This window comes from Myotis nattereri, assembly GCF_964212035.1.
Source record: "Myotis nattereri genome assembly, chromosome: 17".
In the NCBI taxonomy this organism is placed as follows: Eukaryota; Metazoa; Chordata; class Mammalia; order Chiroptera; family Vespertilionidae; genus Myotis; species Myotis nattereri.
In genome coordinates this window covers 1,982,729-2,002,666 of record NC_138092.1, presented here as the reverse complement: position 1 = coordinate 2,002,666, position 19,938 = coordinate 1,982,729, and the positions used below count along the sequence as shown (strand labels likewise).

Here is a 19,938-nt window from a genome sequence, read left to right as displayed (position 1 = left end):
CCAGAAGCGGCCCCGACTCTTCCAAATGGCAATGTCGTCAACACAAAAGTGTGAGGGAGAACATCCCAGATGGGGCGGGGCTGCGTCAACACAATGTACCAGCCCTTCTCGGATGGTCTCAGATTCACCTACAATTCTGCAGGACGTTTTGGAGGACAACTGGGGCAATGCGCACATGGGTTATATTTTAGATAATAAATGCTATTGTGTGAAATGTAAGTTTTTAGGGGGATACCGGCACTGTTATCTGAGAGGAGGCTCTTGTCCCTGCGAGACCAGTTTTTTCTTTGGCGGCACCACCTGAAGGTGCATGCATCCCTTCACCCTCCAAATTCCTGAGTGTGCGTGGGGGGCGGGGCGGCGGGAGAGGAGGCAGCCACTGAGGCGGAGTGCTGGAGGCTGGGGAGTCGGGCGAGAGGCCACAGGAGGCCCTCCTACCACTCACTCCACTTCTCTATAAATCTGGAATTTGCAAAATAGAAATTTGGGGGGGAGGACATCATGGTAATAGATGTCTTCTTCTTTTTTTGTTGCCTCTACCAAGGTGAGGTTGAGAAAGAACCCCAGGAAATGCACTTCTGCCCAGGGCTCTGGTTCTCGTGAGGAGGCCATTGTTGGTGGTGACACTGTTCCCGCTCCCTCTCCCCAGCTCCCAGGACCGGCCAAGTCAAATGACTCTGGGTTTTCTTTTTTTGGTGGCTCAGCCTTCAAGTGTGGCCGCTGACCGGACATCCAGGCCGAGTCCTGATGGGCCCATGCACCCTCCCCCCCCCCCCCGGGCCACACTGACCCACGTTTTCAGGAGAAATGCTACCTCCTGCCCGCAGCCTCCAGCACAGCTCAGAGGCTCTGCGAACGGGTGTGGACGGCCTTGCCCTGCGGCCCCTGCAGCCGGCGCTCTCTCCCGGGAGTGGGGAGGGAAGATCAAAAAGAGCAACTGTTCCTACTCTCTGCACAGGCTTTAGAGCCCTAACGTTTTTTAAAAAAATCTTAGACACGAGAGAATAGAGACAGACCCTGGAGACAGATCTGTCCCGTTAGGCCCAGAGCGTCTGAGGTCCTTCCCAGGTCCTGTGCCCTGCACAAGGGGCCGTGTGTAACAGGGATGTGACATAGATGGGACATGGGTGTAGCATGGAGAGCGTGCCTGTTTAGAGGGGTCTTGTGTGCTGGGTTTCAGTGCTATGGGCCAAAGGCTTGGACTGGCGGCATTTGGTTCCTTTCAGAAACCGTGTAGCTTCCTCTTCCCAGGATCCCGCTGGGGCTCCCGGCACCTACCGAGCAATCAGCCAAAGCCCATTTGCACCCGGAGCCGAAGGAGCAGGAGGCGGTGACTGTGGGAATGGCAGGGCTGGCGTGGCTGTCCTTGGAAGGGCCTCCAGGGGCCATCGGCGCCTAGCTGTCCTCTGAGGTCACCCCCTAGTGAGAGTGGGAGGAATTTCCCCTCTCGGAAAAGTTGTCCCCTGAGATTGACGAGCCCCCAGCAGGCCAAGACGCGGCTCCCTGCCTCTCCGCCTTCCTGAGACCAACACGAATGCCCCCGTATTTACAATCAGACGCAGTTAGAGACAGGCTTTCCTAGAATACATATACATAGAGAGAGGTTTGTTAACGAGGAATGCCCTGTCTTTTTGTTCTTAATTAGGAAAAGAACCCACATTGACCTACTGATACCCACTCACATCCACGCACCCCACACCGTGACCCTCACTCATTCGGGTGGCTGCGGCACCAATGGCCATGCCCACCACCATCACAGAAATAAGAGGGAAGTAGTGGTCTACCCTCCCAGCTCCCGGATTATCCGGACGCTTCCAGTCGCATGGTAAACTGTTAGAACTGGAGATGATAAAACTAAACATGTCTGTAATAAAGTAATAGTACTATTGGCTTCGGATGGTCCCACCGATAGCGTTTCCTTGTGTTGAGAATGCATACCAGTTTAACAGAGTACATGCTTTAAAAAAATGTTTTTAACTGGCAAGCTAAAATGATCCATGTCGCCTTGCCCACCCCACCCCGCCCCCTAAAAATAAGTTAATATAATTTAGAACCTAGCATTTTAAAAGTATGGGCATGACGCATCGGGGAGAAAGGCTGCTCGCGGAACATGCTCGACTTGGCAAGATGATAAATCAAAAAACTCGTGGGTTTTGTTTTCCTGGGTTGTTTGGAAGCAGCCAGAAGCAGGCTATTAACAAAACTGTAGGATGGAGAAAAGAAATGAATACCTGTGCTTTCCTCCACGTCGCACGGTGCCCGCTCACGCACACGCACACGCACACGCACACACACACAGGCACAGAGGCGCACACACACAGGCGCACACACACCTACACACAGCCACCCACTCCCTGGAGAGGGAAGAGAGGCGCCGGTCGGGGACGCCCTGGGGGTGGGCGCTAAGGCTCCACCTGGCGTGCCGCTCTGGGCTGAGTATCGTCTCAGCTGTGTCCCGTGGTCTCGGTGTCACACTGTCCGGGGGAGGCCACCCCGCGAGGGGCCGGCCCGGGGAGATGTAAGGCATGTGTCGCTGGTGAGGAAGGAGGAGGAAGAAGAACCCCATGCTTCATGCTCAGATGCGCGTTTCAGAGGAGGCCTGGGCGGGCTCCGTCCGGCTGGAAAGGGGGCGAAGAGAGGAAACCGAGAAGGAAGGAAGGACAGGAAGGAATGACGGTGACAGGACACCTCTGACGGAGGAAGGGTAATAAATAAACAAGCGAGGAAAGACGTGGGGCCCAGCTGGCATGTCTCCGGGGCTGAGAGTTAACCTATGACCGAGAAGGTCAGGGTTTGATTCCCGGTCAGGGCACAGGCCCGGGTTGCGGGCTCCATCCCCAGTGGGGGGCGTGCAGGAGGCAGCCAGTCCATGCTTCTCTCTCATCATGGATGTTTCCATCTCTCTCTCCCTCTCCCTTCCTCTCTGAAATCAGTAAAAATAAAAAAAAAGTTAACCAAAAGCAAGACGAGTGGGGCCAACGGAACGTGACGTGACAGGTGACGGTCTCTGCCGCGGCCCTCCCCGCCCCCGCCCGCCCCCTAGATGGACCTCCGCCGGCGCATGAGCCTGTGCACGTCCGTGAAGCTGTGCAGCCCCGGCGAGACGGAGCTGATGGGCGACGGGAAGAGGCTGTTCTTCAGTGTGCTCGGGGAGATCTCCTCGATCTTGTAGGAGACGGAGTGGAAGTACTGCGGGCCGAGCTGGGCGCCGAAGGAGTTCTGGTGTCCCGTGGGGCGGCCCCCCGCGCGGCCCTGCGGCCGGTAGCAGGAGCAGGAGCACACGGACTGCAGGTCCCCGTCCGCCTTGCAGCGCGCCCGGCCCCGCAGCGCCTCCTCGGGCACGTGGATGGCCATGCTGTTCCGGGCCCCGGCCAGCGACGCCCGCTCCTCGGCGTCCCTCCGCTCGTCCTCGCTGTTCATGGTCAGGAACCGGAGGACCACCAGGTTGAGGAAGGCCCCGATGACCGTCAGCCCCACCAGGATGTACATGAAGCTGAAGGCCACGTAGAGCGGCTTCTTCTGCAGGGCGCCCTTGGTCTGCAGCGCCACGTAGTCCCCGAAGCCGATGGTGGTGAGCGTGATGAAGCAGTAGTAGTAGGCGTGGAAGAAGCTCCAGTCCTCGCACTGCGAGAAGGCGGCCGCGCCGATGCACAGCGTCCCCATGCAGGAGAAGAAGCCCACCGTCACCATGTTCTCCATGGACACGTCGGTGCTGCGCATCCCGCAGCACTTCTTGATGCGCTTCAGCAGGTAGCGCACGAAGGTGTTCATCCGCTCGCCCAGGCTCTGGAACATGACCAGCGTCAGCGGGATGCCCAGCACCGCGTAGAACATGCAGAAGGCCTTGCCCGCGTCCGTGCCGGGGGCCGCGTGCCCGTAGCCTGGGAGGGGAGAGAGAGCACAGGGAGAGCCAGTGACCGGAGGGCCCGTGAGGTTGGACGGGGAGGGGGGGGGGGCAGGGGAGGGGAGGGAGTCGGGCTTGGGGGCATTTCAATGGGGAGGGGCTGGGGAGTTTCCCTGGGAGGTTGGGATGCAGGGGGGGATGGGGGGTTAGGGTTAGAGAGGAAGAGAGACAACCAATGCAGACAGGTAGGGGGGACCTGGGTGGTTTCCTTGGGATGAGTTTGGAATCTGCCCAGAAGGGAGGGGAGAGGAGAGTGGGAGGAATCGGTGGAGAAATGTCCTTTGAAGCCTGGGGGTGGGGGGAGGTGGTGATCTGCAGCATTTCCGTTGGGAGAGGAAGAAGAGTTTGGGAGCCATTTCACGGTTCTTCTTAGAGCAACACAAAATTTAAAAAAAAAGAAAAACAGCCCATTTGCTACAAAGAAAACTGCGAAGGCACCAAGCCCGACGAAGAAGACCAAACATGCCCCCCGTGGGCCAGCACGGGCGGTGAACGGCCAGCACGGGCGGTGAACGGCCAGCACGGACGGTGGCCAGCCAAGGACGCTGCACGTTGCAGGCCAGGCTCGGTGCTCACTCCTGTCGCCACCGCCTCTTTATTAAAGGGAGAGCAAAGATGTGCCAGTGGAAAGCACCCGATCTGAAGAGCAGAGAGGAACGCAGATAAAAAATAAACAAGCAAAGCTTCCGACAGTTGAGGGCAATCACGCAAGGCTTCGTAGAAGGGAAATCGAGACCAAGACCAGAAAGTCAGGATCGAGCCAAATTTGGTAACGGACACAAGTGTACAGATTCAAGAAGCTGCGCGAATCCCACGCAGGATACACACGAAGAAAGCCACACGTCCGAGTGAAACTGCCGAAAACCAAAGACAGAAAATCTTGAAAGCAGCCAGAGAGAAACAATGTGTCACATACAGGGATGCAGCTGTGTGAGTTCTGCTTACTTCCCATCCTAAACAGTGGAGGTCAGGAAACAGTGGAATCGCACCTTCAAAGAGCTTTCTGAAAAAGGCTGCTAACCCAGAATTGTCTATGCAGAGAAAATATCCTTTAAGAGTGAAGGCAAAATACATAGGAGAATTTGCTAACAGCCAATCTGCATGGCATGACTTCCAAAGGAAGTTCTCCCCTCGCTGGTGTGGCTCAGTGGACAGAGCATCAGCCTGTGGACTGAAAGGTCCCGGGTTCGATTCCAGTCAAGGGCACATGCCTGGGTTGCAGGTTCAATCCCCAGTGTGGGGCGTGCAGGAGGCAGCCAATCAATGATTCTCTCTCATCATTGATGTTTCTATCTCTCTCCTCCTTCTCCCTTCCTCTCTGAAATCAATAAAAATATATTTTAAAAATAAAGGAAGTTCTTCTGACTGGAAGGAAAAGATGCCAGACGGAGCCTTCGGGTTCAGGAGCATGAAACACCTGGGTAAGCACGGGGGTTTATATTGCTCACGGGATCTGCTGAGACTGCGCCGAGAGCCACGTGCACATCCGACATTCACAGGCACCTGCCTGGAACACAGGCAGCCCGGGTCCCTCCCGCAGAGCCGGGGTCTCACTGGAGCTGCGTGAACAAGGCGCAGGTAGAGTAGAGCCGCGACGCGCGCACGGGACATGGAGGCACCGGACACACACAGCCTCCTTCCGCTGCCTCTGGCCAGACCCTCCTGCGCTGCTGCGATGCCCCCTCAGGCGGCGAGCCCCCGGCTGTGAACTCCCGCTGGGGCTGCTGCACGTTTGTGGACAAGACTACCCCTGGCACCCGGCCAGCGGGTGTGAGTCCTGAGTCCCGAAGGGACCCTGCCCGGTCCCCCCTCCCCAGGCCTCCCCATCTTCTGCCAGTTTCACTGCAGCCCGGCTCCCCGCTCCGCAAGTGGAAGCAGCTGGAAGGCCAGGTGCAGGTGTGGGTGGCAGGTAGGGCAGAAGCTGGCCACCTGGGCCTTTGGGCTTCAGCAAACCTATTGCCGGAAGAGAATGAAATCTTTATAAAGCGCATGCGAGGATTCTGTGCTGGCAGGAGTCCAACAGGCACAAATCGCATTAAGGGGTGACTCAGGGTGGCGCTGGGGAGGGAGGTGGGAGGAGAGCCGCCCTGGCCCCCAGGCTTCCTGGCCAGCTCCCACTTCAGCCTGCGGTCAGCTCCCCGCTCGCCCTTCCCCCAAGAGGAGGGGGTCCGGAAGGGAGGCAGCTGAGGGCTTTGGGAAGCCCCGTACCTGCTGGCGGTTCCCAGTGCAGAGCCTGCTCCACACGTTCCGGGAACTACCTCCCAGGCACCTGGCAGCTGTGTTGTTGCTGGTCCTGGGGTCGCCCCCTCCGCTCCCCTCCCCTCCCCCTGCCCCATCGGGCCCTTTTCAGATTCCGGAGGAGCAGAGCGACACACGATAATTATTAAGACTCAGGTGTGCCCGGCCAGCGCGGCTCAGTGGTTGGGCATCGACCTATGAACCAGGAGGTTACAGTTCGATTCCCCGTCAGGGCACATGCCCAGGTTGTGGGCTCGATCCCCAGCAGGAGGCGTGCAGGAGGCAGCCGACCCATGATGCTCTCTCATCATTGATGTTTCTTTCTCTGTCCCTCTCCCTTCCTCTCTCTGAAATGAATAAAAATACATTTTTTTATAAAGAGAGTCGGGTGAAGGTGACCACGCGCCCCTGCATTCACTCTTTCATCTGAAACGCGTGCCCGGTTCAGCCGCCCTGGCCAGCGTCCCCTCCTGCCATAGGACGCCCCTGAGCTCCGCGCCCCAGCACCAGGGCCTGGGCTCCGCACCCTCCGGGCAGCTGCCTCCTGCGGCTCTGACTGGGCCGCCAGCCCAGCCCTGAGCCACTGGGCTGTGGGCTTTCCTGCGGGAGCTGAAGGGACCCGGAGTGCGATGGCCGGAGCCCTGAGTCACCCAGCACCCCGAGGAGGGCCCCCCACAGGGAGCATGTCCTGAGGTGGGGACGTTCCACCCCGTGTCTGAGCCCCCCGAGCCAGCCCCTCGCAGGCTTCCGGATGGTCTCCCTCGGAAACTTCTGGCTTCGGCCAGTGTTTTGATTGCACTTGATGAAGGCTCAGCCTGCCCTACGCCTCGGCGTGACGACAAAGAATGAGCAGCAGTCTGCGGGTAACAGAGCACTTCGCAGCGCAAACACCCTGCACCCAACTCCGTCTCTCACAGGAGCCACCCTGGCCTGTCCGCGGGGGCGAGGGGACCCCGCAGGTGAGGGGAGCAGGGTGTGGGCAGACGGAGGCCGGGGCTGGGGGGGCGGGGGGGGGGGGGGGGGCAGGGCAGGCAACCTGATTTCAAAAGAGAAGCTGGGAATGTGGAGTTTTGAAAATGTGGGATCTAATTGGTGTCTAATTAAACATTTTTATATGTGGCACAGGCCAAACAAAACAAGACAAAACAGACCATCTGTTTGTCTCAAGCAGAGGCATCCTGAAATGGCAGGAAGGGAAGGGAGAGAACAGGAGGGGCTGGAGGGAAGGAAGGGGTGCAGCAGCGTGGGGCTCAGCGAGCCCCCCAAACGCGGGGCTCCCCGCCACCCAGCCCCCTTTCGCCTTCCCTCCGTCACTGAGCCCACAGTTGGTTCCATTTCACAGATGCACAAACCAAGGCAACAAGAGGTGACATGGCCCGCTGACCGCCTCCCCCAGCAGCGGAGGTCCTCCTGCCCACGCCCCCCCCAAACCGAGGAGGGCCACGCCCAGGGGGGCAGGGCCGTTCTGGGTAGACTGGGGCCCCTTCCCACAATCCCCGAGGGGAACTCCACCCACAGGATGTGTGAGCCCATCTCACAGGGGAGAACGCTGAGGCTCCAGCCCTCGGCCCTGCGTGCAGCCACCGGAGGGTGCAGATGCCGGCAGGAGTGTGGGGAAGAGCCTGGCCCAGGGCCTCCCAGCTGAGCCCTCTGAGCAGCAGGTGGGGGTGGAGGGCCAGCCCCTTTCCTCCTCCGGGAGCTGGTGACGGGCCCCATCTCTCACGGCTGCCGGCTGCTGGGGCTCTAAGGAGGCACCCACCAGGGTCAGCTCTCCCTGAGTGAGACAGCCAGCAGGCGCTGGGCATCCAGACACAGCCCTTCCCAGCACCACCCGCGCCCCCCCCCCACCCCATCAACCTCTGGGGCTGGGAACCACGGAAGCATGGAGCCATGCCCTTGGAAATCCTCCATCCACCCAATAAACTTGCTTTGCTGAGGCTCATCCGTGTGTCCAATAAAGAGTTGAATGGGCAGAAATGATGGTTCGAGCCCACAGGCCCGCTGGCTCAAGCGCCTCCTGCCAGGGGAGTCGGGGACGGGAGATGCAAGGGCGCCCTCTGGCGGGAGCTCGGGGGACTGCGGACACACCGGGCCTGCCGCAGCACCGCCCACAGCCCACCCTTCCCCTGGGACCGCATCCAACCAGGGGAAGAGCCATTCATCCTTCCCGGAGACAACGTGCTAAGAGGAAAGTTCCCCCCAGAAGTCAGCATCCATCCACGGCCGCCCTGGCGAAATACCCCCGTAACAACAAGATGGTGGTGGTGGTGGCCGCAAACAGTCGTGAGGGACGAGCTACAGTGCTGGGCTCCCGGAGTCACTTACTCCCAGAGGGGAGGAACGCCCAGTGCCCGGTGAGCGCTGTTACCTCCGTGGCCTGGGTGAGAAACAGGGCAAACTGTGGTCTCTCTGGGCCCCACGGGAGACTCGTCGGGCTCCGGCTTTGTCCCTGTTGTCCTCCCGCCCGGGGGCCCTGCAGCCAAGGTTTGTGGGGGACCCTGACGGAAGCCTGTGTCTCCTCTGGTCTCCGCCACCCCCCCCCCATAAATCCCCCTCTCTCTTCCTCTCTTTCCTTCCCTCCACTCATGGTGCCTACCCCGCCCCCCAAAAGAAACTACAAGGAAATGTGGGGGAGCACATCTGAGTCGGAAAATGAAGTCCCTGGAATTACGTAAGACCTGGCTGACTGCTGAGAAGTGTGCAGAATGAGGAGCCTAAGTCCAACTTCGCAGCAGGGCCCACTCAGGAACAATGGATCCTTCCGGTAACAGAGGTGAAGCCAAGTATTAAAACACGGCTTTCTTCCTGTTTGCTGTGGAGGGTCCCCCTTAGGGCTCATCACCGTGGAGGCGCGAGAGGGAGAAGGCAGGATTCACACCGGAGACCCGAGGGGGGACAGAGAGCCCTGGCCGTCGGCTCCCCGGCCCCTGCCCTGGTCTGCCAGTTGCCCAGCTTTGCTCAGACCTCTCCTGCCTCCAAAGGGCAGAGTCCTGCCCTCACTCTGGCCGGCTCTGAATTCTCAGAGGCCCCTGGGCACACAGGGATCTCCACGACCTGGAGGCAGGAGGCCTGGGTCCTCATTTGTGAAATGTGTGATTCAAGCGGGGGAGGGGGGGGGCGGGGGGTCAACAGGGCCAGAGAGGCCAAAGGCAATGGGGCTGTTAGAACCGACGAAAGGGAGCCCGGCCGGCAGGGCTGTGGTTGCCCATCGACCTATGAACCAGGAGGTCACGCCCGGGTTGCGGGCTCCACCCCCAGTGGGGGCCTGCAGGAGGCCGCCATTCAGTGATTCTCTCCACCAGATACCTGCTCCTGGGGCGGAGGGGAACGGTGGCGTCGGAAGCCCTGCTCCCCAGCACGGCTCACGGGTGGGGTCAGCTGGTGTCGCTGACGGGCAGGTCCTGAGCCAGCAGGTCCGGGGCCTGGGCCTCTGCATTCTAACCAGCTCCCTGGACCTCCCGCCACAGAGGAAGGGACCTAAGAGACGTGGGGGCGTAGAGCGGGGCGTCCTGTGAGCACCTCGGGTCACAGATGAGAAAGTGAGGCACAGACAGGCTGTCGCCCAGCGCCTGCTGTCAGGGGTCCCGGCCTGTGCCCAGCATCGGAGGCGCCCGCGAATGGGACCGGCCTGGCTCCATCTCTCAGAGCCGGGCCGCCCTTTGGACTAAGGCGGCTGCCCGGCTGCCTGCGGGTGAGGATCGGCCCTGGACCGGGAGGCGGGCCTGCATCTGTCTTGCTAGCGGCTCGGTGTCCCGGAGCCGTTCGCGCTGGGCAGGGGCAGCCTCGGCCAAGGCAGCCGGCCCGCGGGCCGCCGTCCTGCAGGGGGAGCGGACTGGCCACCGCGCGGCCAGCTCTCCTCCAGGCCCAGCTCCGCACACTCAGCCCCCACCCCACCCCCCACCCCCGCTGCCCCCTCCCCCACGAGAAACCGAGGCACGGCTGCTGCAGGAGAGGCCCCTCCCACCTGCAAGGCGCTCCGCTGGCGACTCCCAGATGCGGCCACGGGGAGGCCACGCTGGCCCCAAGGACGGGCCTGGGGAGAGACCTGGGCTCAGTCCATGGGAAGGTCTCCGTGGCCTGACTCAGTTTCCCCTTTTACATGAGAACGGGGCCCCCTGGCAAAGCTCGGGAACCCTGACAAACAGCGCGCAGAAACCGCCGCGTCGGCACCCGAACCCGCACGTTGCCGTCGGTGCTGGGGTGGGAGCCGTGAGCAGGACAAGCTGGAACACCGTCACGCGGCCTGTTCTTCCCGAAACGTGGCCATCCTTCCTAGGCAGCCCCTCCCTGGTCAGTGCAGCTCCGCTCCTTCCCAGCGTTGGAAAGGCCGTTCCTCAGAGAAATGGCCTCACAGGTCAAGAGCGAGCAGTAGGCCCGCAACTGCAGTGAGGCCCTGGCCGGTGTGGCTCAGCGGATAGAGCGTCGGCCTGCGGACTGAAGGGTCCCGGGTTCCATGCTGGCCAAGGGCACGGACCTCGGTTGCAGGCTCCTCCCCGGCCCGGGCCCTGGTCTGGGCTCGTGCAGGAGGCAACCCACCGATGTCTCTCTCACATCGATGTTTCTCTCTGCCTCTCCGTCTTTTGCTCTCTCTCAAGATCAATGGAAAAACACCCTCGGGTGAGTAACAACAACTGCAGTGGAACCGAACCCCTGCCCACCCGTCCCGTCCGAGCCTGTCCCCCGGACTGCCCCCCAGGGGCCCTGCAGGAGCCGCCAGCGAGTGGCAGGAAAGCCTGTCCCGCTGCCCCGGGGACGGAGGGGACAGCTGGGGGCCCCGCACTGGCCGGACGTGACTGAGTCGCGTTGCCACCTGAGCCTCAGTTTCCTCATCCGTCACAGGCAAAGGACCCCCACGCCTCTCCACGCCGGGAGGTGGGCACGCTGTGTGAGGCACGCAGCCCGGGGCCGAGCCCTCGAGTCCGCACAGTGGGCCTCTCCCACGCCAGCCCCGGGCCTCCCACCTGCCAAAGCCCTTCCCGGTGAGGTGCCAGCACGCGCTCTCCCGGGCCCGTGTTCCCCGGGGTGCGGCCCGGAGCGCTCAGGGGGCTCCCTGGGGGCCGGTCAGCCTGCAGATTCCGGGCCGGCCCCGGCGCTCGGGGTCAGAACCCTGGAACAGGCCTGGGGTCTGCATGACAGAGCCACCAAACAGGGGTCGGGGGGCAGAGCCACGGCCCCGAGTAGAGCTGGGCTCTGGGTCCTGCACCCGTTTCGGGGCCTGGTGTGAGGGGGAACCTGGGGTGGGTCCCCTAGGGTGTGGATGGCCCACAGGGCCCCCAACAGCAAAGCCCCGCTGATTCACGCGTCTCCTACCAGCCACACAGGGAGGACCCATTCCTGCCCGGAGCGCCCTCCGCAGGGTGAGTGTCCTGCATCCATCAGCACCCACGGCCACCCCTGTCCGCGGGGACCCACAGCCAGGGCGCAGGAGCTCGTGATCAGTGTCCTTCCTGTTAGAAAGACCAGTCCCGCACCCACACCCGCACCCACACCCACACCCACACCCACACCGCTCCGCCCTGCTCGGCGCGTGGCCCTGGGCGAGTCCCCTAACCTTCAGAGACCAGAGCCAGAACCGGAACCGCAAACTGCGATGCAAACTCCGCGCCCACCGCCTCCTTCACGCATCTCCTGGGCCTCCAGCCACCTCCCTCGTTCACTTTCTGCTTTCAGACGCTTCCGGGTTATGAATTGCTAGTCGTGGGGAGAGCGCCTGCCCCGGGGGGGGAGGGGGGGGGAAGACACTGTTTTTAAGTCGACAGAAGCGGGGATGCTCCCCTGCGTGCCCAGCCCGGAGGCGGCCCAGCCCCGCGGCGTGGGGTGCGTTCCCCCCACCCCTTTCCTGAAACCGCCCGGGGCCCACAGCGAGCCGCACAGGCACCAGTTAGGCCGTGGCAGTGCCAGTAAAAATTCTCCATACGCATCATTTTTAATTCTTCCTCAACTTCAAGGAGACGGGCCGTTTCTTCAGCTGAGCAGGCCAACCAGGGAACCCGGGTCTCTGGGGGTCTCCGTCATGACAAAGACCCAGAAAAAGCCGGAAACCGGCGCAGCGCCAGACCCGGTCCGCGCCGGAGAGATGCCAAGGTGACCGGGTCCGCGCCGTCTCCTCCCCCGGGCGGTCTCATGGAATCTCCCTCCGCAGCGGGCAGCTGCTTGGGGGCCCGCACCCCGTGTTCCTGGAGCAGACCGAGCTCAGAGAGGGCGAGGGACCTGCCCCCGTCCCACAGCGTGAGTGGCGACCCCGAGACTCCAACCCTCAGCGCTGCGACCCAGACGCCCCGCGGCCCTCGCTGGGGTGATGCAGGTCGTGGCGGGTGGATCCTCCAGGCGGGCGAAGGGCCGGCCCTGCTGGGGTAGGAGCAGTCTCCCTTCTCCCTGCTGCACGGTCCCCTCTGTCCACCGGCCCCCCGCCCACTGCTGCTGGACCTACCCTGACGGGCAGCCGCCGTGGGCACAGCGAGGGGAGGGCCCCCAGGGGCGCCCGGGCAGGGTCCCGACCAGCTCTCCAACACTGGGAAGGAGCGAGCTGCACTGACCAGGGAGGGGCTGCCCAGGAGAGATGGCCACGTTTCGGGGAGATCGGGCCGCGTGACGGTGTTCCAGCTTGTCCTGCTCACGGCTCCCCGACCCCAGCTCCAGGGTCGCCTCCAACGCCAGCGGCCCAGGGTGGGGTTGTGGACACCGCACCCCGCAGCCGCGGACGGGGCAGAGGCGGCTGGAGCCCACAGGCCTCGGCCTGATGGCGGCCCCTGGAGAGCCAGCCCCACGCTGGTCTTCCCGACCTCGCTCCTCGCTCAGCAAGAACACGTCCCCTGGGCCTTGGCTGAAAACAGGCAATTTTTTAATCCCGCAGCTGCCTGGAGCGGCACCCCCCGCGGAGCAGGAGCCGCTGCCACAAATCTAAGGCGGAAAAGCGGGGAGTGGGGGCCTTGGAAAGGTCTGCCCGAGCCCGGGAGGCGAGGACACACACACACACACACACACACACACACACACACACGGCCGCGCATGGCCAGGAAGCACTGAGCAGCCCCATCGCTCACTTCTGGCTGACCCTGACACCCCACACGAGCGGGAAGTGAAGGCGAAGGTGGCCCTGCACACAGCCTGCCAGAGCACTGTGTACCCCGATACACACACAGGTCCCCTTGACTAAGTCTGGGAGAATTACTGGCTCAAGGCGTTTAAGCAAAACTCTATCCAACAATGCACTGACCACTGAGCTCACCAGGCAGAGACCCCCTGACCACACATGACAAGGAAAACGGACTTCACAGAATTCGTCCAGGAAAGCGGCAGCAGCAGCAGCAGGAGCATCAGACCCTGGAGGAGGCGGGGAGTTTGGTTTCCAGAGATGCCATGTTACAGCATCTTAAACATCCAGCTTTCAGCAGAAAAGTCCAAGACACAAACACACAGGAAAGTATGGCCCCAAAAGCAGTCAATAGACGCTGTCCCTGCAGAAGCCAGCAATTAGTAGAGAAGATGTTATAACTAAATGTTCAAAGAATAAAGAGTGAAAGGGAAGCATCCAGTAGTATCAGCGAAGAGACAGAAATGACTCCCATTAAAATACAGAAACCCGGGAGTGGAGAAGTTCAGTAACTGAAATGAAAAACCCAAGACAAGGCTCCACGGCAAGCTGGGACTCACAGAAGAAAGAATCGTGGAACATCAAGAGCCTAACCCAGACTCCCCAGCCCGAGGAACAGAAAGAAAAAATAACTTTCAAAAAAGGACGCAGAGCCTCCAAGACCTGTGAGACTATCACCGAAGATCAACCACTTATTTCCTTGGCGTTCTAGGAGAGGACAGCAAAAGGCAGAAAGTACTTCTAAGGCAACAAGGGCCAAAATCTTCCAAAATTTGATGAAAAAGAAGCCTAACCCATTCCGAGTAGGATGAACACAGAGAGATCCACACCTGGACACGCCCTAGTTAAGCTACTGAAAGTCAACAACAAAGACAGGACCCAGAAAGCAGCAAGAGGCGCAGCGCATCGCGTGTAAGGCCCCTCGAGAGGGTGACCAGCCGGCCCCTCAATGAAGCCACGGAGGCCGCGGCCCTCGGAGGACGCGTGCAAAGCGCTGCAACAAAAGCACGTCCACCAGGAGTTGGTATCCATCGACATACCCTTCAAAAGCGCACGAGCAGTGAGATGCCACCGATAAGCACTGGAAGAATGCGTTGCTGGCAGACCTGCCTACAGGAAATGGCACGGGGTGCCTTCGAGTTGCTGGCAGACCTGCCTACAGGAAATGGCACGGGGTGCCTTCGAGCTGAAACAGAAAGTCGGTAACTCAAATCCACACGAAGAAATAAAAAGCGCCCGTCGAGGCAGCCACAGAGCCTGTGAGGGCTGCTGAACAGGTGCTGACTCAGGATGGGGGGGGGGGGGCTAGCAGAGTGGGTCCTGTGCCCACCTCCTGCTATGGCTGCCCTCCCCCCACCCCTCCTCCCCATCCTCCCCACTGAGGGACCAAACCCCAGGAGAGAAGGACGGAGGGTGGACAAAGGGACCATGTTCCTCCCACACACACACCTCAGGGTCCGTGCCATCAGCGAGCACAGCAGGGACTGGGGTAGATGGGTGTCTGCACGTGGCCCGGGCGAACGTCAACAACCAGAGTCCCTGGGGAGGAGACCGGCTGCCCGAGGTGGTGGTGAGGGTCCTCCCAGGATGGGGGGGGGGGCAGGGGGGAAGCAGAGAGCCCTGCCTCCGCTGCTGGCGACGCATGGGAGACACGCAGCGGCGTCCCCAGGCCGCAGTCCCACTGGAGACTCACCAAGCCCCTCCTCGCAAGGGATTCTGGGTGAACCTGGTGGGTGGCCTGGAATGCCCACTGGACCCCGAAAGGCTTCGCCCCTATTAGCACGAAAGCCGCGAACATCAGGATGAGCGCAGCAGCGCGAGCACCGGCGGCGGGTCAAGAGGGCGCCTCTCGAATCCACTTCTGCTTCCTTCCGGCTGCAGGACCGAGGCCCTGCGCCCCCCCCCCCCCTCGCCCAGCAGGCTGGAGCCCGAGGGGCCTCCCGGCTGGGGCGGCAAACATTCTGCGATCCGGCCCGGCCTCTGAGACCACCCGGTGCCCACGATGCCCACGGCTGAGACACCGCCCCAGCCTGCTGCCTGCTGGGCCTCCAGGGGCCGAGCCTGGCCCTCCTGGTCTTTCCCGGTCTTGGCCTCTGCTCCTGAGCCTCGCGCCGGGGGCCTCCCTGCACGATGCTGTGATCTGCGCCCCGAGGAGGTCTGCCCCCCCGCCCCACCCCCACCCGGTCCTGCCCGCTGCACAGAGAAGCAGGGGCCTCCCTCTCAGCTCTGACGACATCATTCGAACCCGGGTCCCAAGGCCCGAACCGGGGTCCGCTCCTGACTCCTCACCGCGCCATCACTCGTGTTGCCAGCGTGAGCTCAAGTCCTCCCTCACTCCTGAGCCCCTGTGAGCTGCTGAACACGATCCCCGTCGGCAACGATTCAATGAGATGACAGGCTCGCGGCTCAGGCTGGTGGGGTGCAGGTGACACACACCGACCACAGACGGCCCGCAAGACGCCCCCGGGTGCCCCCCAGCCCTCCCAGGAGACCGGTGCCAACAGGGCCGCGTATGCGGGATACTAGGACTGATGTCCCCAGCGCATTCCTGACTCTAGGCCCATCCCGGCTCCACGGCCCTGGATCCTCGCTCCTGAAAAAGTGCGTCTAAGAGTGAACACCTGAACCCTGGCCGGTGCGGCTCAGTGGATGGAGCATCGGCCTGCGGACGGAAGGGTCCCAGGTTCGATTCTGGTCAAGGGCACAGGCCCAGGTTGCAGGCTCGATCCCCAGTGTGGAGCGTGCAGGAGAAGCTGATCGATGATTCTGTCATCACTGATGCTTCTGTCTCTCCTCTCCCTTCCTCTCTGAAAACATATTTAAAAAAGAGAAGAGCGGACCCCTGAACCAGCTGGGCGCGGAGCCGACCACGTGCACCCGGGAACCTCCCTCCCTCCCGCGGCCCTCGCCTGTCCCGGGGGCTCGGGGTTCAGTCCCCAGCTCGATGCTGCCTGCCACCTGCCCCCAGCGCTCCTCCTGGTGAATGTAGGGGACTTCCTCTGACACGGGGGGAGGGGGAGGGGGGGCGCGGGGGACCCGGTGTTCCGGAGGGCAGGAGCCCCTGCCGGGCCGGAGGCTGATGAAGTGGTTATTTCCTCTGCCTTCCACTTCGGGGAAGCGTGGACCTGAAGAGCTCTCGGGAGGGAAGAGCTGCGTGGTGATGACTGAGTATTTCCTGGGCCCATAAATACACGACGCTGTGAGCCAGACGCTGCCGGCCGCCACCGGGAGTGCCAGCCAACAGGTGCCGGGCGGGCTCTGGGCGCAGGCAGGTCCTGGGAGCCCACAGCGCAGGGCCGGGCGCTGGCTCCGTCCCCACCCTCTCTCCTGGGTGGGATCAGGACCTCAGCGGGTGGGGGTGACGAAGCCGCAGTCACGGGCGCGTGTGCGTGAGGACAGTTTGCCGTGTCACCTGTGGGCCGTCTGGGGCCTCAGGCGTCCCACCGCACACTCGTCCGTCCTCAATGCTTCGTCGACGCGGATGGGAGGGGCGCAGAGCGCTGGCTGCGGGGCCTGCCCGGCGCCTGGCCCACCCAGCTGCCCGTGTCTGTTGCATGAAACGGGAGGAACAAGGACAAAGCCACCCGCCTGTCGGCCTCTGACGCCAAGTAGCTTCCCCCTGGCCAGTGGCCAGCACCACTGCGTGGACGTGCCTGCTTCTGAGCCCACAGTAGGTGGTGGGCAAGGGGAGACGGTGTCAGCACAGCTCACGCGCACGTGGCTTCCCCTGAGCCCCACGGAAAAGCACCTGGCAGGTCTTACCTCTTTGTGCCGTGTTTGCTCCCAGTCACCTGGACGCCCCGCACCGGAGCCCCCGCCTGACCTAGTCCTCCCCACCCCACCCCTGCAGGGGGCCCTCCTCCCAATCTCAGGCCCATCCTTCTGGGCCCACACTCAGAACGGCCCACGGAGAAACCCCCTCCTGCTCTCTCCAGACATTTCCGGGGTGCAGCTGAGGCCCCCCCGGGCCATCCCCACCCTCCCTGACCCAAGATCCACTACATGCAAACACCTCGCCCACAGACACTCAAAGCGCGATCAGATGGCAGGAGATTTGGAAATTCCTTCCAAACCCATGAATGGCTGCATGCACGCAGCAGTGTGATGGGCTCAAGGGAGCGGGGCTGCCGCGCCAGAGGCCCAGGGGCCCCGCCCACTCAGTCAGCTCGGCCAGGGACGCCCTCTGAGACTGCTCCACGCGGCCAAGGCCTCCCGGCCCCACAGCCCCACACCCACGCCTCGGGCAGAAGGGGCCACATCTAACCCCCAGCTCCTTCCCTGAGGGGAGGGGAGGGCCCAGAGTGGTCAGGTGCTCACAGGATGGGTGGGTGGGTGGGCAGATGGATGGATGACAGGTGGTGGATGAATAGGAAGAGGTGAGTAAATGGATGGGTGAGTGAGTGGGTGAGTAGATGGATGGAGGATGAGCAGACTGATGTTTAGGTGAATCAATGGTTAAATCAACAATGGATGGATAGATGGATGGATAAGGGGATGGATGGATGGATGGATGGATGGATGGATGGATGGATAAGGGAATGGATGGATGGATAAGGGGATAGATGGATGGATGGATGGATGGATGGATGGATGGATGGATGGATGGATAAGGGAATGGATGGATGGATAAGGGGATGGATGGATAGATGGATGAGGGAATGGGTGGATGGATGAATGGATGGATAGATGAATGGATGGATGGATTAGGGGGTGGATGGATGGAGGATGGATGGATGAATGGATGGATAAGGTAATGGATGGATGGAAAAGGGATGGATGGATGGATGGATGGATGGATGGATGGATAAGGGAATGGATGGATAAGGGAATGGATGGATGGATGAATGGATGGATGGATAAGGGGATGGATGGATAGAGGATGGATGGATGAATGGATGGATAAGGGGATGGATGGATAGATGGATGAGGGAATGGGTGGATGGATGAATGGATGGATAGATGAATGGATGGATGGATTAGGGGGTGGATGGATGGAGGATGGATGGATGAATGGATGGATAAGGTAATGGATGGATGGAAAAGGGATGGATGGATGGATGGATGGATGGATGGATGGATGGATGGATAAGGGAATGGATGGATAAGGGAATGGATGGATGGATGAATGGATGGATGGATAAGGGGATGGATGGATAGAGGATGGATGGATGAATGGATGGATAAGGGGATGGATGGATGATAAGGGGATGTACTGATAAGGGGGTGAATGGATGGACAGATGGATAAGGGGATGGATGGATGGATGCATGGATGGATAAGGGGATGGATGGATAAGGGAATGGATGAATGGATGGATAAGGGGATGGATGGATGGATGGATAAGGGGATGGATGGATAAGGGGATGGATGGATGGATGCATGGATGGATAAGGGGATGGATGGATAAGGGAATGGATGAATGGATGGATAAGGGGATGGATGGATGAGTGGTTGGGGAAGGAGGGTTGGTTGGACACGGGTTGGTGAGTGGAAAGGTGGGCCTGTGGGCAAATGGCAAAGCTGGAAACACTGTTCTGGTGTCAGCATCTGAGCCCCTGCTTTCTCACCGCCCGCCCCCCCCCCCCCCCGCCCTTCGCTCAGACCGCCTGGGAACAAGCTGACAGTGACAAGTGACGGGCTGGCCTGCAGGCCCATGTGGCCTCGGTTGTCAGGAAGCTGACAGTCCATCTCACCGCGAATGCGTGCCTCCCGCCCCCAACCCCCCATCCCCGCGCAGCCCTCGCTTGGGGCCAGGAGCAGAGGCAGGGCCGCCACCTCTTGTAATCACGAGGAGCAAACAAAACAAAACAAAACAAACCCTCCTTCCCGGCTCCTTCCCAAAATAGCCTCTCGCCTCCCAGACACACGGGCTGGCTGGCTCCCTCCCTCACACCTGACCAGGCAGATTTTCTGGAACCCTGAGCCTGGGTGGGGGAGGGCAGGGGCGGGAGAAGCAGTGACTCCCCCCGGACCCAGGGGAGAGGATGACAGGGGCAGGGTGACCTCAGCAGGGAAGCAGGGAGCTGACAGGTGCCCAGCCGTGCTGGGGGCTTCGCAATCATCAACCCCATGACCTCCCTGCAAGGAAGGTGTCGTCATCCCCACTTCTCATCTGAGTAAACTGAGGCCCAGAGAGGGGAAGTCCCGGCTTAAGGCCCCACGAGCCTGTTCCTTCCACACCCCTGGCCTCCTCCTCCCAGGGCTCTGCCACCCAGAGTTGGAGCGGAGAAAGCAGACATGGTGGGCCAACCCAGGGCAGTCAGGGAAGGCTTCCTGGGGGAGGAGGCGGATTCCTAAGAGGATCCCACCTATGGCCGGTGAGAGACGGGGCACTAGCACCACCATGAGGCCTTGGGGATGTTCCTGGAGCCCTCGGGCCTCAGCTTCCTCATCTGCATAATGGGAACAAGAACCCTGGGAGGGACCCAGGGGCATCAGACAGGTTGAGTCAGACACAGAGGCGAGGTAGGGGCAACAGGGCAGCCTCTATGGGCACTGAGCTCAAGGCACCTCTGTGCCACCTTCTCCTGGGCACAGCTAGGGGGGTTTCAATGAGCCAGGCCTGGGCAGTCACTGATCCCGGGGCAGGTGAAGGAACCAGCTGGTGCCAGACCTGAGCCGAGCGGCAGCTGTCGGCTCCTCCCGTGCCCAGCCCGGCCTCTGAGGCACAGGAAGAAAACCAAAAGCCACCCCTGAGCAGGGA

General features: G+C 61.4%; 1 protein-coding gene across 1 annotated transcript in view; it reads right to left on the bottom strand.

The window, feature by feature from the left end:
* Positions 1 to 538: 538 nt before the first annotated feature.
* KCNK9 (potassium two pore domain channel subfamily K member 9) overlaps positions 539 to 19,938 on the bottom strand; it is a gene marked incomplete at its 5' end in the record, with an annotated part of 37,281 nt that continues 17,881 nt past the window's right edge. Inside the window, one exon of the mRNA XM_081111711.1 lies at positions 539 to 3,881. Within this exon, the coding sequence (XP_080967837.1) occupies positions 3,040 to 3,881 (842 nt within the window). The 3' untranslated portion in view covers positions 539 to 3,039. The remainder of the gene's footprint in view (positions 3,882 to 19,938) is intronic.